Here is a 17,791-nt window from a genome sequence, read left to right as displayed (position 1 = left end):
CCTTTATTGCTTCACGATTGGCTCTCGTGCGGTCTATTTCCTTTCCACCCAATAACAGGTTACAATTTGGAGGGCTGTGTTGACCTCCCCCCGGATTCACCTCTAACGAGAAACCATGTTTCGGTCTTTGCGACGCGTCCAGCAGTTTAACTGCAAACTCCTGACTTTACAAAGAGTCCGCGTGAACTCCAAACTCCCGATCTGTACGTCCAGGATGGCCAGTTCAGAGTTCAGGCTCGAGCGGGACAGTTTCGGTGAGCTCAAGGTCCCAGCTGACAAGTACTACGGTGCTCAGACTGTTAGATCAACCATGAACTTCAAAATTGGGGGACCGTCTGAGAGAATGCCCATCCAAGTGATCAAGGCCTTCGGTATCCTGAAGAGAGCGGCCGCTGAAGTCAACAAGGAGTTCGGCCTCGATCCAAAGATAGCAGATGCAATCATCCAGGCTGCAGATGAGGTATCAGCTGGTAAACTGGACGATCACTTCCCTTTGGTTGTGTGGCAGACTGGATCTGGGACTCAAAGCAACATGAACGTCAATGAGGTGATCAGCAACAGAGCTATTGAGATCCTAGGGGGGGAACTAGGCTCAAAGGAACCTGTCCACCCTAATGATCACGTGAACAAGAGTCAGAGCTCAAATGACACCTTCCCAACTGCCATGCACATTGCTGCAGCCACAGAGGTCCACCAAGTCTTGCTGCCTGGCCTGCAGACTCTGCACGACGCTCTGGCTGCCAAGAGTGAAGAGTTCAAAGACATCATCAAGATTGGGCGCACGCACACTCAGGATGCTGTCCCTCTCTCGCTCGGACAGGAGTTTAGCGCCTATGTCCAGCAGGTGAACTACAGCATTGCGAGAGTGAAGGCTCCCATGCCTAGGATTTACGAGCTGGCGGCAGGTGGCACAGCAGTAGGAACAGGACTCAACACCCGCATCGGCTTTGCAGAGAAAGTAGCCTCCACGGTTGCTTCTCTCACAGGCCTGCCGTTTGTGACGGCGCCCAACAAGTTTGAAGCTCTGGCAGCCCACGATGCCCTGGTGGAGCTGAGTGGAGCCTTGAACACGGTGGCAGTCAGCATGATGAAGATCGCCAACGACATTCGCTTCTTGGGGTCAGGACCTCGCTCCGGCCTGGGAGAGCTCATCTTACCCGAGAACGAACCGGGGAGCAGCATCATGCCTGGCAAGGTGAACCCCACACAGTGTGAGGCCATGACCATGGTGGCTGCCCAGGTGATGGGGAACCACGTCGCCGTCACCATCGGAGGCAGCAATGGACACTTTGAGCTCAATGTCTTCAAGCCCATGATGATCAAGAATGTGCTGAACTCAGCTCGGCTCCTTGGCGACGCCTCCGTCTCCTTCACCAACAACTGCGTGGTGGGCATCGAGGCCAACATAGAGCGGATCAACAAGCTCATGAGCGAGTCCCTCATGTTAGTCACTGCTCTGAACCCGCACATCGGTTACGATAAAGCTGCCACCATTGCCAAGACGGCTCACAAGAAGGGATCCACGCTGAAGGCCGTGGCCGTGGAGCTGGGCTACCTGACTGAAGAGCAGTTTGACCAGTGGGTGAAGCCGGGCGAGATGCTGGGGCCAAAGTGAACATGGAAGAAACTAAATACATCACATGAAGAACAAGTGGAATTATAAAAATACAACTTTTCCTCAAACATGAACATCTGTTCTATTTTAATAAAACATCAGTCCTCTGCTGTTATTGCAGCTTCTTCTTACATTGTGTACTTACTGTTGTACACTTCATTATTCAGAATTCATCCACTTGTCTGCAATTATATATATATTTGCAATGTTCTGTTGAAAGCTAATGTGCCATTTGCTCAACAGCACAAACACTGTGTATTTGTTCACTGACTTTATTCTGGAATAGTCTTAAATACTTGTCATAATGAGTTGGTACTTTCAGATGTTCACACTCTGCTCTCCCAAATGGTTCAACATGCATGACTGTACTTTTTATTTTCTTACAGTATGTGTGCCATTTTTGCAGATTATTTGTGCAATTAAAAGATGAATTATATGAAATGACAATGTTTTCCTCATTATTAGTCATCTTAACTCGTACTTTTATCATTATTGTCAATATCAGCTGATGTGTTCGTTGAAATATGAGGAATAATTATGTAAGAAAAAACACATCCTGACATGTCTTAACGAAAATCTTTTATTGCATACATAAAAACTTAACAAAAAAAAATGAATCTATGCCCATTTTGATGGTTAATATATGAAGAGAAAATTCCACACTTTAAAATAACATGATGAAAAAAAATGAACATTTGCTTCTCCCCTTATTTGGTCCAGCTGACCTTGGGAATATCATAATGTTCTGTCAGGTTGTCCAGATGACGATTAAAATCCTGTAAAAAAAATAAAAATGATATAGTAGTAGATGTATATTTATTCATGACGTGCTCTATTCATATCTATGAAATAATTTAAACAAACTTTTTTTTTTTTTCTACAGAAAGTGATATTACAATATATTTTGGGGAAAACAAACATCTTTAATGAATCTTCTGTTGATTGAGATGGACTGAATGTGGTTATGAAAGGTCATGTGACATTACCTACCTCTACTCGGAGTTTGTGCGTCTTTGATGCTTTGTTCAAAATCCTCTCCATTTGCTTTAAAAAAAAAAAGGAAAAAGAGAAGAAGTTAAAAACAAATAAGCTGAAATATTTATACATCAAAATTCTGAACAACTGAATGTCAGGATGAATTGGCAGTGGATATTTTATTTGATAAAATATAAACAACTATTTACAACAACCCATGTCGTTGGGCAGTAAACATACAGTAGTGATCAGCTAACCAACAGAAAAAATATGCTCTGTTCTTATTATGGTGCTTCACAATGTGTATACTGATATGAACTTTGCACTCTGGGTTAAAGAGCTGATAAACGTCATTACATGATGTGAACATTCAACAAACATCACTAAGTACCCTGCTGAACTAATGAAGACTACATTGAAACAAGTTCAGGATGGAATTATTCTACCATGCTAAGGTTCAAAAGGGGAACATTAGGACTTCTCTTAGCAGTTTTTCTGATCTAACCGGTACTTTGGTGTACAGCCTTATAGTTCATTTCCTACAGCTCACAAATGAACAAACAATTGGCCAATTTCAGGCCCTTAAAATACAACGTGCAGGCTGCTCGGACCAAAAACTGTTATCCCAATCCTACAAATCTTTACCAGTGCACTCTTATTTTAAGAAGTGACAAAAAATCTAATTCTTTTTGGATATTAATTCACTCCCATATTAAGTGACTTTGTTACCCCATGAAATCGGTGCTTGGAAGTGAAATGGTATCTTATAGGACTCTCGTATTGATAAATATCTGGGATAGTGGTTTCCAAAGACACGACAGTGAAAAAACTTTAATACCCATCAATTTTACAGCTTTCACTCTCTATTTCTCTGCCCCAATCCTTGACCAGTCACTGCAGTTATCAGGCACGAGCTTGAACAAGGGGGAGCTGAGAGTGCTTGAGCACCTGCCCTTTTGGCCCTGACATCCAAAGTGCGCCTTGTTCAGGCTTTTTTACTATTGTGATTTTGAAGGGGCAGTTGCAAAGGCCTGTTCATTGTTAATGAAAAACAAAATAAAAATGAAACGTATTTGACTATTTATAAAAAAAGAGCTGACAGCTGATAGTTTATGCCACATGATGACCTTTCACCTGAGGATGATTGTTTTCATTAATGCTTATAGTAAAGGCAGCAACCTAACAACACGCGGCATCAGCCTACAGTTGTAGGTTTAAAAAAAATAATAAAAAAATCCTACCGCATTTCTAAGTGCAACAGACATTATAGGGGGATGTGTGTGGCCATGGGGATCATGTGGTTGGCAGTGATTACCACCTAGGTAGGCCATCCAGGTATATTAACAGCTGCCCAGAGACGATCAGACTTTAAGACCAATTAACTAGTAAAGATGATCGATCCCCCCCCCCTCACTCTAATTTATGTTGCAGGTCTGTTTACTCTGCAGGCGAGTTTTGTTGTGTTGCACAGAGTCAGTGCGCACGCATTTGCAATATGTGGGCATGGTTTCATAAATAGTGCGCATGGATTTGCACTGGGAATCAGCGTTTGTTGACGTCCGGACGTTAAGGAAAGAAATTAATTACATTTGGGATTATGATTAAGTTTACATAATGTTTACCATTCTGGAAAGTGCATGAACAACACAATAATACTTCACATAGCCTACTTATGTTAAGAACTTAAAAAATTCTGCAGGGCTGGAAAAGTGCAGAAACAATTCAACTGTCCAGGCCGTATGTTGATAAAAGTGTTTAAATGAATGTCTTCATCATCGTGTGAATGTGTCTGAATGAACACTGCAGGAGATTTGAAAAAAGATCCTAAATGGACAACAAGACTAGATTATAATCATAAAGTAGTGCAGAAAAATTCTGAATAATAATTGATCAGAATGCAGGAAAATAAATGTTTGGTGCTTATAACAAGCGAATTTCCTGCAGGAAACACTGCACGTCTCCCTTTTTTACGTTGAGACTCTTAAGGTCTCTGCAAGGGCCAGGCAGTTCATAATGGAAACATATAACTTACCCTTTTTTCTTGCATCTTGTCAAAAGCAACTTGTGCAGGTGTCCTTTTGTCAACGTATGCTTTCGTGGTTTTCTCCTCTTCATCTTCTTGATTGGTCACAACCTGCTCCAGTCGATGCTTACTCTCTTTAGCCTTCTTCTTCTTCCTTAAAGATTTAAAAACATGACTGATTGGTGGCTAGACAGGTCATCCACTCCCATAAACAAAAAATGACTAAAACATCTCCCTGAAGAGTTTTAAAGTCTCAGATGAAGCTACTATGACTCCACTCACTGAACAGTATTTTATCACGACGAGTTTACCGAATTATTATTTTATCTAACTATTTTAATCCAAATAAATGTTAACATGAAATGCTGTAACGCTAATATAGCAAACCGACTAAAAGCTCCTTAGCCCGAGAGCTAGCGAGGTGCGTTTTAAGTTAAAACTCTGTATGTTGGTCAATAACAAAATTTACAAACATTCACAATATTTAACAATACTTACTTTTTCCCAGCGGAAATGTCCCCTATACCTTTTAATTTCAGGGTACTCTTCTGGGCCGTGGCGTACTCAGACATTTTCGAGATTTCGAGAATTGTTGTTGTCGTGCTCTTCTTCGTGCTCTTCTTCTTCTTCCTTTTCTGCTCTATTGGTGGATATTGTTTAGTGCATATCGCCACCTACTGTACTGGAGTGTGTAAAATAATTTCTCTACTTTTCTCTCGGCTGCTAACTTTGTGTCATATACGAACGGAAAATGAGCCCTACTGACAGCTTCTTACCTATGTATGTGAATATCTGTCTAACTAAGTCCTAAATTCTGCCTTTAAGAGAGCGTCTTCTTCTACTTCTTTGGGTTTTAATGGTAGGCTAATTTATTTCAGACATATCAAATAAAATCAAACATATCAAAAATACAAAACAAAATGAAAAGCATGAAAATACAATAAACAAAAAACAATGTTCAAATTATTTCACAAAAAAAGAAAAAGAAAATTACATATATTCAATTGATATACCTGAAAAGGAGTAGGAAGAAGTATAAAACTTATTTAATCCTACCCCTTTTCCACAGCTCAATAATTCATATTTATTAAATTAAATCCCTGTGTTCCTTATAAGCTCTCTCTATATACAAACTATCTATATACAATTTGCTATACTATTATTACTATTATTATTATTATTTATATATATTTTTTCCTTCTTAAAGCTCTCCCTCATCCCTGTACCTTTTGAAAATCATTGCTTTGTACATGTTTTTAAACTGGATCATGTTTGGACAATGCTTTAGCTCCGTGCTCATACCATTTCCCACAATTGTCTTCTTTCCTAAAATGTCTGACATATTGTACAAGAACCTGGTCTCCTGATTCCTCTGCCTGGCAGTGTTGACATAAACTCTTGTATGACAGAGGTTAAGGTGTCAGCCTTTGGTGCATATGTCCCAAATGTTCTGCAATTTTTTCTTGTTTTTGATAATTCCTCCAGCTTCTGATTTACTGATATTATGTGATATTTTCATATCTCGTTTTGGGGCAATTTTTGCTAGTGTATCTGCATATTCATTCCAATAACTATACTATCTGCTAGGCCTGTGTTTGTTTGTTTTTACTCTTCATTGAACATATTGCAGGTACAGACAAACAAGGAACTTTCCAAAATCAGGACATTATAGGCATACATCTCAGGTTAAGTACATACAGCGACAGGTGTTCAATGAGAGAAGTTCTAATAGAAAGAGATGTAAAGCAAAAGTCAAAATAAAAACAATAAAATAAATAAAGTGAAATATATGGCTTTCTTGTATTTAAGAAGTTTCAATGACTTCCCTGAGAGTGTTAACGTATTCCTCAAGTAGTTCAACTAATAGGTTAAGTTTTAAAATATCTTTATTTAAAATATTGATTGTGTCCACTGTTTAAAGATTTGTGAATCATTGATGATGAGTAACCCTTGTTTGCTGGTCATCAGTTATTTTCTCTCAATACACTCTTTTCAAGCCTTGAATAATAAATGCCTTACATCCTTACAAAATCACTGATAAAAGTAAGCAGTGAGCCCATCCATCCTTTGAGATTTGTTCAACGTTAAGGCCATCTTTTATTATACAATCCAATGCCTCAATTTTGAGATCAGACTCACATAATCCTTAAAGGAGTCTGCATGTGGGATTAATGTCCTATTTTAAAAGTCAATATCTCCCTCTGGTTTGTGTTTTTTTTTTAATTATTTATTACAGACAACCAAATATTCCTACAAAAACTCGTAGACTAGAGAATAAACATAAACAGCAATATGCAAAGGGATATGGAAAAGGATCATTTAAATGAAATAAGACAATTTTTCATTAAAAAATAAAGAATTAAACATTTTAACAATTAGGCTAAAGGCTAAAATTAAACATAAGGCAAATAAAAAAACTTCTATGTATCCTGATTATTTATATTTTTTATATTCTTTCGTCTTCTTCGATTTTTATAATATACGCTTTTGAGTAAAGCTGTGCTGCCACCTGTCGGAATGAAGTGAAATAACCTCAAAACGTTTTTAGGAGCGTCTTCCTGTAGTGTGTCCTCCCGTCCAGAGTGCGGCTGCAGATTATTTTCCTTGAGCCACAAACACAAAAACGGAAGTCGACGGGACTCTGAAAGTCAAACTGTAGCATGCTGGGCTTCGTTTTGAACTAACCTGCATTAATTATAATCAAACATGTCAAGCAGCGGCTTATTTAGGATAGTCACGTTAACTAAGTGCATCAAAACCAACGCTGCGTTCATGGGCAGGACAAACACACTGAACAGACAACAGATATGTGGATATGCTAAGAAAGTTGGTAAGTGATGAGGACATACTGTATTTATTCAGTTCTGTCTGTGTGTTGTAACAGCTCGAGATTCGTCCATTCACTTAGATAAACTATGAGCATAATGCCTGTTTTAAAATGCATTGTTATTATAGCAATAATTAGAGGCTCGTTTTCTATATTTAACATCATGGACAACATGGAGTATGTTGATGCAAGTATTACAAAAATGAATGTCCTTTTCTTTGCAGTGGCCAAAGGGAGGGGCAAGGGCATGATGAAAGAGGAGCTGAAGGGTCCAGAGGTGTGCAAAGACCCCGTCAGGCTGACATCTTATGCAGTAGGTGTCAACATCCTCAAGCAAGGCGAAGATCCTCAGCTGAAGCCTGCTGAGCAATATCCAGAATGGTGAGGGCACAGTTATCTCTTTTCTTTGCCAATCTTGTCATTGTTTTTCGCAGTCATCAAGTCGTTTTTTTTTTTTTTGTGACGTCTGTTTTCCTCCTGTCCAAGCGAATTGTTGAAATAATAGGTACGGTATATAAGCATTTAAGTATTGTTGCTTTATGTTCACATTTTTAAATGTAAACCAACTACTTTTCAGTCACACTATGCTATACCTACATGTGGAAAAACTGTCCAATCCGTCCCCATTGTTTGCATTCTGGGAAAAACATTAAATCGTTGCTGAAAACACAGCAGCTGCACCAGAGTATAAATGAAACCTTCACAATATATGGACAAAATGATTTATTTCAAATATTAATATATGTTAAGATTGTGTCACCAAATGAATGATATACCTCAGCTAAGCTTCAAGATCAGAGGCAGGAGGTAATGTAGTCCTGGATTATAGAGTTTAGGTAAGGAGGAGCCTGTTTTGTAAGCGAGCAGCAGAGTTTTAAATTTGATGCGAGCAGTAACTGGGAGCCAGTGTAAGGAGATGAACAGCGGAGTGACATGAGCTCTTTTAGGAAGGTTGAAGACCAGTCGTGCTGCTGCATTTTGTATCTGCAGAGGTTTGATTGTGCATGTAGGAAGACCTGCCAGTAGAGAGTTGCAATAGTCGATGCGTGATATCACAAGAACCTGTGTCAGAAACTGTGTAGCGTGTTCTGACAGGTAAGGTCTGACCTTCCTGATGTTGTACAGGGCAAATCGACATGACCGAGCAATTGAGGCCACTTGAATCTTAAATGTTAGCTGGTCATCAATCATGACACCCAGGTTCCGGGCAGACTTTGTGGGTATGAGTTTGGTTGTACCAAGCTAGATGTTGATGTGTGGGTGCATAGAGGGACTGGCTGGGATGACAAGGAGCTCAGTCTTTGAAAGCTTGAGTTGAAGCTGGCGTTGGCCAATAGTTTCTTTAATGTTTCTTCTATGATCTGACTGCCCTCTTCTTTCATCTTCCAATCAGGTTGTTCCAGTTGAACCTGGGAACGCCCAAGAAGCTGAATGAGCTAGATTCGGACGCCTGGGAGTACTGGAAGCGTTTGAGGAAGGAAAACATTTGGCGTTACAACAGACTTCATAAAGGGAAAAAGTTTTAGGACTTCACTGGACTCTTTTCTTTCTGTATGTTGGATTTCTATGGACTCTGAGGATTTAACTGCCCTACATGGTTTACGTTCAGATGCAAAATTCAGCTTCTATTTCTATGAAATATCATACCAACTTTTTGCCACATCACCAATTGTGTTAGTTTCACTTCTGCTGCATATTCAATGACCCTCTCACACTGTCGATGTGGTGAATTCCTGAAAACCAAGTAAACGTTATATGCTCAAAACAGGAAGACTAAAAATTCTAGACTTGTAAACATAATTACAGGTAGTTGTTGGAGCTTTCAGTAGTATCACATACTGTATATTCATTTTCTTCTACAGCAAACAGTAGTGGTCCTGAAATTAATGACATTCAAATTAAAAAGCTTGTAATAAAAATAAATGAATACAAATAAATTATACTTGTGCTGTGATTGTTTTGTCAATTGTAGGAGGTGATGTTGAACAGTATTTGAGAATACTGCATTAGACTTTGAATTCATGATTTGTTTGTTTATGCCTGAAGACAAATCTCTTCTATATCTTTCCACTTTTTATTTTTTTATAGGAATAAGGCAGTTTCATAATGAATAAGGGAATGTAAATATCTTCCAAACTTTCCCTGTTATTTTTGGAGATGGCCTTTTCCTTCATTATGGATCTATAATAGTCCTACATTATGAACTGTAGTTACAATGTAGTCAGAAATCCACACGTGTTGCCAGGTTGATAATCTCACAGTTCCCACTCGTCACTTTCTGTACAAGTTGGTTTCAGCCAATGTCGTTGCTATGACAACGATTCATGCAAATGATCGAGCCTGCCGAAATGAGGAACCGAAGCAATTTCTCTGGGAGACGACTGCCACACCAGAATGCCCCAGACAACTCTTTTACCGCGAAACTCACTCGTTCCCTTTTCCACTACTGCCTAATATTATAACACGTTTCCTTTATTTGGATGGTAAGTTCAAACTTGTTTTAATCAACTTTTTTTGTTGTTGCGGAAGTGGTAGTGGATTATTCATCGACGTCGCGGAGATTAGTTTGGTTTTTACAATTCGTTTCATTTTGTAGCTTCATAGTTGCTCGAATAATTTCATGAATGAGGAATAACTCGCTGTATGTGTGCTTATACAGTAGGCCTGGGATAGGCTTAAGGTAAAATCCTTTGGGTCCTGGGTTAGGGTTGGGGTGTCTATGACCTGCAGGTCTACAGCGTCGTATGGGAGAACAAATGGGAGATTCATTTTAGTCACACCCGGAGACCGAGGAAATCATTTGTGGGCTGGACTCACTGTTAAGCTACGTGGTGATGTTGAAAATGAAAGGTGTGGATCAGATTTTAAGTTTACCCTACAGGTGAAGTTTAACAGCCGGTTTCTCTGCATTATCCAGGACAGGACGATGGAGACGCTGAAAACAAGTGTTGGTACTTTGAATGAAGAAGTCCTCAAGAGACTGTCCAAGATGTTGGACAATTCATCTTGCGGATGGAGGCAACTAGCGAATGCTGTGGCCGAGCACCCGAAATTCCGCTGCAGGTGAGACATTGAAGGCATCACACAAAGAACGTAGCAGGACAATATTCAAGCCGGTTTCACACCTGCTGTGTTAATTGGACATCATGATATAAGGATGCTTTTTGTTGATGTATGGTAAACAAGTTTGCCCCTCCACATTTCTGTACGTTTTTTGTTTTTTTAGCCCTCTCCTCCATAAGCAGCCTTATACCACCCTTACCGACTTCCCTCTTTACCCTTCCTTCCTGCAGTGACAGAGAGGTGACCAACTGCTCACTTGAGGTGCTGAGTCCTGCAGGCAGCCCAGGACGTACCCTCCTGGCCTGGCTCGCTGATCGCTTCTGCTCCCTGGACTTCCTGCTCCACTCCCTGAGGAAAATCAACCACCTGGAAGCTGTGCAGTACCTCTCCTCCATAGGTAAAGCAGAAGTGATTCGTGCCACACATGTGCAAATTGAATGGGCGGTGTCTCAAGAAATACTTCTTTATATATAACAGATTTATACCTGGGACGAGCGTGGGTTTTGGCATTGTTCTTTGTTGAGCAACTACAGGATTGCCTTGATGTTACTAGAAATGAGTGACACTCCAAGGCCTTGACCTGCAGGATTAAACAGTTATAAGTATCAGTGTGTGGAATGAGTTCCTTTAAATTTCGAGGTTATGCCAAACACTGAAATCAATTTCATCATGTCAGCTCAGGCAGATCGGGGATGACTGATGTACGCATGATTCAGTGTACGCAATGCCGGCATTCTTTCAAATCAGCTGTTTTAAATAGCGTTGCCATTCCCGTCATTATCACATCTAGAATACATCAGAAACAATTAAAGCAGTTTGTTATTAACCGAAAAACAATTCCACATCAGCCTACTGTCTCTTCTTTATCTGTAACTTTACCTCCCCTTGACAATCCCCACACTTTTCTCAAATTCACTGGAATATCAGAAACCAGGCCTAAAGAAGTCATAAGCAAGTCAGAGGTTTTAACCAGCAACTATAAATGTTTCTCTTAAATGATCCCATCCTAAGTGATCAACAGTTTGGTTTTAGACCCATGCACAGGACCATCTCTGCTGTTAATCACATTGTGTCCTGACAACCCTGATCCTGGTTAAAAAGGTTTAAAACATTCCTATGATGAACAGGGGGTTAAAGGCCATAATATGTACATTTCCAGATTCAGATCTGCAGTTATTAATTAGGATTTTATGAATTAGTTATTAGTGTTTAAAGACTTCCAGTTTATTTCTGTGATCACACCAGGTAGCACCAGGATAGTCTTTGCTCTGTGAACCATACAACTTTCAAACAGGAGGAAAGATGGAGGAAGATATAGTTGTTTATTTCCTTAATATTTTGATCATTAATCACATGTGCAAGTTTGTTAAAGAACCCTGTGTGTGTGTGTGTGTGTGTGTGTGTGTGTGTGTGTGTGTGTGTGTGTGTGTGTGTGTGTGTGTGTGTGTGTGTGTGTGTGTGTGTGTGTGTGTGTGTGTGTGTGTGTGTAGTGGTAGAGCTGATACAGATTACAGAGCAGCCTCAGTCCCAGCAGGCCACAGTGGGGGGTAGGATGGTGTTGACCTGCAGAGCCTCTGGACCTCCTGGACTTAGCTACCAGTGGTTCAGAGACAAAGAAGAGGTCAGTCCACCATTTTCTGATTAAAGAGCAACTATTAGATCCCATGTCAAGTTTTGGTCTAATCTGCTCTCTGATATTGATCTATAAATTATTGTCCTTAAATGTATTACTAAATGTCAGCTATTAAGTTGCTATTGGTTGTTTGTTTCTTGTTTAAGATATTGGATGAGACAGGAAGCACACCAGAGCTGGTTCTGTGTCCTTTAGCTCCGGTCCACCAGGGTAACTACATCTGTCGAGTCAACTACAGAGAAAACTGTGTCTTCTCCCAGTGGGCTCAAGTTCGCTGCATCCTCTCTGCAGGTATCTCCCCTCTCCTCCTTCTGTTCTCCTTATTTCCCTCATTGTATCTGATCTCACATGAATTAAATCTTGTGTCCTTAGGATGCAGCAGCAGCCTGTTTCCAGGCTCATTGAGTGGGCTGCATATCATCCACCAGCCTCAGTCTCAAGCTGTGTCTGAGGGCGACACTCTTTTCCTGCAGTGTAAAGCAGAGGCCAACCCACCTGCCCAGTATGAGTGGTACCACAACACAGTGGCACTGAAACAACCCAAGACATGTTCGCTGAAGGTAGGTGTTTCACCAAGTCTGCTGGCTTACTTTATTAAGTATATAACAATAATTTAGCAAAAATGTCTTTAATTACATATTGAAAAAGAGCCCTTCTATTTTACTCACTGTAATAATTTCCTCATATTTTCTTTTTGTTACATCTTTGAAACCTGTGTCTTTCTTTTTATACAATAGATACGTTTTAAATCCACATAAGTGTCAGCAGAGATGGATGAAATAAAAAACAGTGTTGAATGTCAGTGAGTGTAAAGGTGATTTAAAAAGGGTAATGCATTAGTTATACAGTGGATCAAGTACCAATATTGATATCAGGAAAAGTCAAAGGCATTGATTGAAATGAAAATGAATAATTTGAATGAAGAAACCAATACATGCTTATGTTCTATTCTTCCGTAGATCCCATGTGTGACCACAGCAAACAGAGGACCGTACAGATGCAAGGTGTTCAACTTGTATCACGAGGTGTGGAGTGACACAGCAACAGTCAGTATTGGTGAGACTCACACATATTTCTTTTACCTCTCTTCAGAACTTAATGTAAGAGCTTAAAAAATGTAACTGACGACATTGCACATTTATAAGTGAATAACTTCCTGCTTTGCTCGTTTATGTAGGCCCCAGCTCCATCACTGAGGCCTCCTGGGTGGAAGTTGATCGTGGGCCAGGTATTTTTATTAAACGTTCTTTAAAGTGTTCCAGAGGAAAAAGAGGAACTTGTCTAGAATTGTAGTTCCTGGTATTTTTCAATATATTTGCAGCATGAGATCAAACTGTTCTGTTCTATTTTTGTATGTACAGTAATGTAAACATTGGAATTTCTTGTAGGCCTACATTGTATGTGTCAAAGCAGCTAATCTGCTGCTGTTATTGTTAGGTTCTGGAGTGGGATCATCTTATTAATAGACAGCATTGTGCACAGTATGTGTGGTAACCAAAAACCACAGAAAAAAGAATGAACAAAAACCACTATAATGAAAGATCAAACTGCATTGGATTATTATTATTATTATTATTATTATTCTTTCATTTTTGTGTACTGCGTTGACAGACTCACAGAAAGTCCCCAGGAAATATGGAATTCATCAGTTACAACAGATTGCCAAACCGCCATCATCAGCCAAACAGTTCTATGGTGAGCTTTTACCCAGAAACTAATTAAGTCTCGATACAAAAATATACACTTTAAACAGACACATCATCTTTCTCCGTTGAGCATTTTTTTTTGTATGTATCTTCACCTTCCACAGCAACTGACAAAGTTGCTCTCCTGATTGGCAACATGAACTACGTCCACCACACTCAGCTGTCTGCTCCAATTGCTGACGTCCACGAGTTGACCAACTTCCTCAGACAAATGGACTTCAAGGTGGTTTCCCTGATTGACCTCAACTGGCAGGAGATGCACAGCGCTGTCACTGAGTTCCTCCTGCTGCTTGATAAGGGAGTCTATGGTTTGTCTCCTTTCTATTCACAACATATGTACAAAACTTGTTACATATGTAAATCTTTATCAAATCATGTAAACTGCTCAGCCCTTTAATCAATCCAAATAAATGTGGACTAAACCATTTTTTCTCCAAAAAGCTTTTTAAAAAAGTAGTAAATTAAAGTATAAAATCTAGTTAGATCCCTTTTAACCAAACAGTTCACTGAAAGATTTTGATCCTAAGCTAATGACACTTCTTTGTCCTTCTACCACAGGCTTGCTTTACTTCGCTGGTCATGGTTATGAGAATTTCGGCAACAGTTTCATGGTACCCATCGACGCTCCGGCCTCCTACACATCAGAGCACTGTTTGTGTGTCCAGAACATTCTCACCAGGATGCAAAAGAAAGAGACTGGACTCAACGTATTCCTTCTGGACATGTGCCGCAAAAGGTGTGGAGGATTTTTTTTTAAATTGATGAATTAATGTAAGAGCTTTATTGTACCATATGTGTACATATTTATGTGTCTTGTTTCTTATAGGAACCCACATGATGATGTCATTGTACAACCAGGACTGCTCAAAGTGACGGCAAATATAGTGTTTGGATATGCCACGTAAGTTCTCATCATCTGACACATTCAGTCTCAAGCTAATATGGGGTCTGATTTTCATGTTTTTCTTGAAACACATCCACTGTTGGAGTCTGATGGATGAAACATACATGTCTAAATAAATCCCCATGCGTCTTGTGTCTAGATGTGTAGACGCTGAGGCATATGAAGTGAAAAGGGAAGATGTGTCAAATGGCATCTTCATCAGCTTCCTCAAACGCAGAGTTAGTGAAGAAGAGAAGGTCACGTTCATGCTCGACAGAGTGGCTGAAGGTATGTAGAGCACAAATGTGACTCATGATATCTCTCATATAGGCTTACTATTGTTTCTTACAACTGGTTAATGCATAAAGCCATCTTTGTTGTCAAGCAGTTCTGATTAGATCAGACATTTGAATATTATAGTATGCAAAGAAGTTGTTTCCAGCTGATTTTATTTATTTATTGTAGATGTGTATCTGCATTTGCACATTTGTTTATGATCAGCTTACACTTATATACTATACTATATCTCATCTCAGTGGTTCCTAACCTGGGGTCTGGCACCAAAGATCTCGGGGGGGGGGGGGGGGGGCTAACATTATATTAGGGGGGCGGCCTGCCTGTTGTGATTTTTAGGGTGGGCTCCAAAAAAAATGTTTGGGAACCCCTGCTGTATCAGATAGTTGTTGTAAGCCCATCTGAATGGGAATTTAAACTTCTATGAACAACACGTGCTATCATAACTTGTCTGTGTCATCATTCTTTATAGTTTAAATGTTTCTCTCTTGTAGCTCCAGGATGTTTCTTTTGTGCCTGTTGGCTCAACATGTATTACTGACACACCTAGAGACATCATTATTGTTATTTGTTTTGTCTGAGCTTTTCATGTTGTGACAACCAAAATGTTGGCTGTTGTTAATGAGATAGGTATTGAACAGACCACAAACCAGTCATGTCCTGTTACAGCACTGACAGGTGATGGAACACACCTGTCAGCGACAGCACTTTATAGGTTTCAGCCCGATGCACAACTATTTAAATATTCATACTTCTTAACAGATATGGGTCGTTGTGCGATCACCAGAGGGAGGCAGGCTCTGGAGCTGCGAAGTAACCTTTCAGAACGGCGTTGCCTCACCGACCGGATACAGACACCTGACTGTTCTGCCTCCCAATCAGCTCGAAACCTGCAATGGGCTGTAGCTCATGGTACTCTCTTTGTAAAAACATAAGCCTAAATTAGCCCTTACCTCTGAAGTGTTTGTCATTTTTGTGGATTTTTGTTTTTCAATTTTGGCATGAAAGAGTAAAGTATAACTAGTCTTTTTTTTCCATAGACCTACCAAACAGTGACTGCCTGCAGTTTGACTGTGGGGTCAAGGTGCAGCTTGGGTTTGCGGCAGAGTTCTCCAACGTCATGGTCATCTACACGCGGATTCTTGAGCAGCCCAAAGAGATTGTTTCCTGCTCTGCTCAGCTTACTGACTTCCCTGAGGTGTGTGTATGCAGAAAATAACTGACAGAAATTAGATTTTAGAGACACAAAAGCACATTCACTCTACCCCTAAAGACTTAACATACTTGTGATATGGCAGCTCACAGTTTCCTATCCTTTTTATTTTTTATTTGTGAGATAACAGAACAAGTGAAACAGTGACACAAAGGACAAACGGGGAAAACAATTTTACAGGCATATAGAGAATTGCTAAAGTAATTGACAACCCACAAACTTGAGAGACCTGTCATGAGAAGACTCAGAGTGAAAGCTAAAGAAAAGTAACAATACAAGTCTATAAACACATAACAAGTTTTATTCTTTTTAAAGCAGTTTTTGGCATCGTTATTGTGGAAACGTTTTCAATGTATTTATGTTTCTTTGGCAGGATGTTGACGTTGATCTGAAGAAGAGTAACCAGGAAACTCTTCTTGAAGCCGGCAGTTTAATATTAATTAATGAATATCTTCTTTCACCGGAGGTCCCTAGTCTCTATACCCGCGTCCGAAGCCTGCAGAGACTCAGGGTCAGAAACTTGTCATTGTCTTTATAATTTGTCAAATGAAAACCCTGATAAATGTCTATGTGCCTTCTTGAGATATATATTTGGCACTGTCAAAAAGGATATGCCCACTAAATATGAAATGCCTTTTAAAAAGGACGTTACATAAAAGTTTGAGCTCATTTAAACAGTATTACTTGGTCTTAGATAAAGGCATCACAGCTGAGAACAGTGCATCCTTACTATTTTTCTCCTATGCTTAAAACTCACTTGAACTTCCACTGTCTTTACAGAAGGAGCTCAAATTCACCATCTGCCTCCATTACACCTATTCCAACATGGATGAGGAAGTGCAGGAAAGGCAAACAGTGACAGTTGGTAAACCACTGGTCTCCAAACTCAACCTGCATGAACCCCGACCACCTCACGCTTCTTACCCCTCGTCCTCCAGCTCTGACTCCTTCAACTTTCCTGACTGCTCTTCCCTGACAGAGGCCTTTGCCTCAGTTAGTTCATCAAATGCGTGGTCATATGATGAACTAACTGCCACACAGTCCAATGCCATTGGCTCTTCACCTTCACCCAGAAGTGCTAATGTACCAGAGGAGATTGACAGCTCTGATTTTGTTGATGGGCCTAAACCTCTTGTCGCCAGCAAAAGTTTGCCTATCAGCCAAGTGAATGAGACAAACTACAAATACGGTGACATGAACGACTTTCATTCTAACTAAGGATAATGACACCCCTTTAGTATTTCTGATCAAGCATGTGGATTTGTGTTTTAGTGAAATAAATGATTACTACTACTACTAAGCTGACTCAGGACACTTGCTATTGTAAATAGTCAATTTATCTTAATAAAGTTATTTTTTACGGTTTTCTTATCAATTTTGTAATATTTTTGTTTTATATTATAATGCATTTGAAGTTATACACTGCTGATCGCGTGTTTTATGCTGTGCTTGGCATAAAGAACATAAATAAATATTAAGTATATAAATATATATATTATTTTATCTTTCTCTTGCATCTCACACAAACTGCTCAGAATAATGGTCAATCAACCAAAAAT

General features: G+C 39.7%; 4 protein-coding genes across 6 annotated transcripts; 3 read left to right on the top strand and 1 right to left on the bottom strand.

The window, feature by feature from the left end:
- Positions 1-37: 37 nt before the first annotated feature.
- Positions 38-1,672, top strand: fh (fumarate hydratase). The gene has a single exon (XM_061033515.1). It carries the CDS (start codon positions 116-118, stop codon positions 1,613-1,615), a length of 1,500 nt encoding a protein of 499 aa, XP_060889498.1. The 5' UTR covers positions 38-115; the 3' UTR covers positions 1,616-1,672.
- Positions 1,673-1,871: 199 nt separating this feature from the next.
- On the bottom strand, positions 1,872-5,267 carry fam32a (family with sequence similarity 32 member A). The gene is made up of 4 exons (XM_061033516.1): positions 5,112-5,267; positions 4,623-4,767; positions 2,606-2,659; positions 1,872-2,391 (listed from the first exon to the last, which is right to left on the bottom strand). The coding sequence occupies exons 1-4, from the start codon at positions 5,183-5,185 to the stop codon at positions 2,323-2,325; spliced, it is 342 nt and encodes a 113-aa protein (XP_060889499.1). The 5' UTR covers positions 5,186-5,267; the 3' UTR covers positions 1,872-2,322.
- Positions 5,268-7,221: 1,954 nt separating this feature from the next.
- mrpl54 (mitochondrial ribosomal protein L54) lies at positions 7,222-9,382 on the top strand. Its single transcript, XM_061033514.1, has 3 exons — positions 7,222-7,443; positions 7,665-7,821; positions 8,834-9,382. Exons 1-3 carry the CDS (start codon positions 7,320-7,322, stop codon positions 8,964-8,966), a joined length of 414 nt encoding a protein of 137 aa, XP_060889497.1. The 5' UTR covers positions 7,222-7,319; the 3' UTR covers positions 8,967-9,382.
- A 413-nt stretch (positions 9,383-9,795) lies between these two features.
- Positions 9,796-17,704, top strand: malt2 (MALT paracaspase 2). 3 transcript variants are annotated; one of them, XM_061033535.1, is made up of 17 exons: positions 9,797-9,923; positions 10,358-10,503; positions 10,734-10,900; positions 11,994-12,124; positions 12,283-12,427; positions 12,509-12,696; positions 13,096-13,192; positions 13,314-13,364; positions 13,748-13,831; positions 13,947-14,150; positions 14,401-14,578; positions 14,669-14,743; positions 14,886-15,013; positions 15,782-15,931; positions 16,060-16,217; positions 16,606-16,743; positions 17,013-17,704. In XM_061033535.1, the coding sequence occupies exons 1-17, from the start codon at positions 9,921-9,923 to the stop codon at positions 17,448-17,450; spliced, it is 2,481 nt and encodes an 826-aa protein (XP_060889518.1). In that variant the 5' UTR covers positions 9,797-9,920; the 3' UTR covers positions 17,451-17,704. The 3 variants fall into 3 exon arrangements, with proteins under 3 accessions (XP_060889516.1, XP_060889518.1, XP_060889517.1); XM_061033533.1 differs by having other exon boundaries at positions 9,796-9,923; positions 12,283-12,696; XM_061033534.1 differs by lacking the exon at positions 9,797-9,923 and having other exon boundaries at positions 10,251-10,503; positions 12,283-12,696.
- The last annotated feature ends 87 nt before the right edge of the window (positions 17,705-17,791 follow it).

This window comes from Labrus mixtus, chromosome 3, assembly GCF_963584025.1.
Source record: "Labrus mixtus chromosome 3, fLabMix1.1, whole genome shotgun sequence".
Taxonomy (NCBI): Eukaryota; Metazoa; Chordata; class Actinopteri; order Labriformes; family Labridae; genus Labrus; species Labrus mixtus.
Note: the sequence above shows the minus strand (reverse complement) of the source record. Positions and strands in the feature narration are given on the sequence as shown.

Excerpts from the sequence above, each read along its gene's own strand:
- fh (XM_061033515.1), top strand. The coding sequence starts at position 116 with ATGTTTCGGTCTTTGCGACGCGTCCAGCAGTTTAACTGCAAACTCCTG.
- fam32a (XM_061033516.1), bottom strand. The coding sequence starts at position 5,185 with ATGTCTGAGTACGCCACGGCCCAGAAGAGTACCCTGAAATTAAAAGGT. Across the intron at positions 2,660-4,622 it reads ACAAGATGCAAGAAAAAAGG|CAAATGGAGAGGATTTTGAA; the intron begins GTAAGTTATATG and ends TTTTTTTTAAAG. Across the intron at positions 2,392-2,605 it reads CGCACAAACTCCGAGTAGAG|GATTTTAATCGTCATCTGGA; the intron begins GTAGGTAATGTC and ends TTTTTTTTACAG.
- mrpl54 (XM_061033514.1), top strand. The coding sequence starts at position 7,320 with ATGTCAAGCAGCGGCTTATTTAGGATAGTCACGTTAACTAAGTGCATC. Across the intron at positions 7,444-7,664 it reads TGGATATGCTAAGAAAGTTG|TGGCCAAAGGGAGGGGCAAG; the intron begins GTAAGTGATGAG and ends TTTTCTTTGCAG. Across the intron at positions 7,822-8,833 it reads GCTGAGCAATATCCAGAATG|GTTGTTCCAGTTGAACCTGG; the intron begins GTGAGGGCACAG and ends TCTTCCAATCAG.
- malt2 (XM_061033533.1), top strand. Across the intron at positions 10,901-11,993 it reads GCAGTACCTCTCCTCCATAG|TGGTAGAGCTGATACAGATT; the intron begins GTAAAGCAGAAG and ends GTGTGTGTGTAG. Across the intron at positions 14,151-14,400 it reads GCTTGATAAGGGAGTCTATG|GCTTGCTTTACTTCGCTGGT; the intron begins GTTTGTCTCCTT and ends CTTCTACCACAG.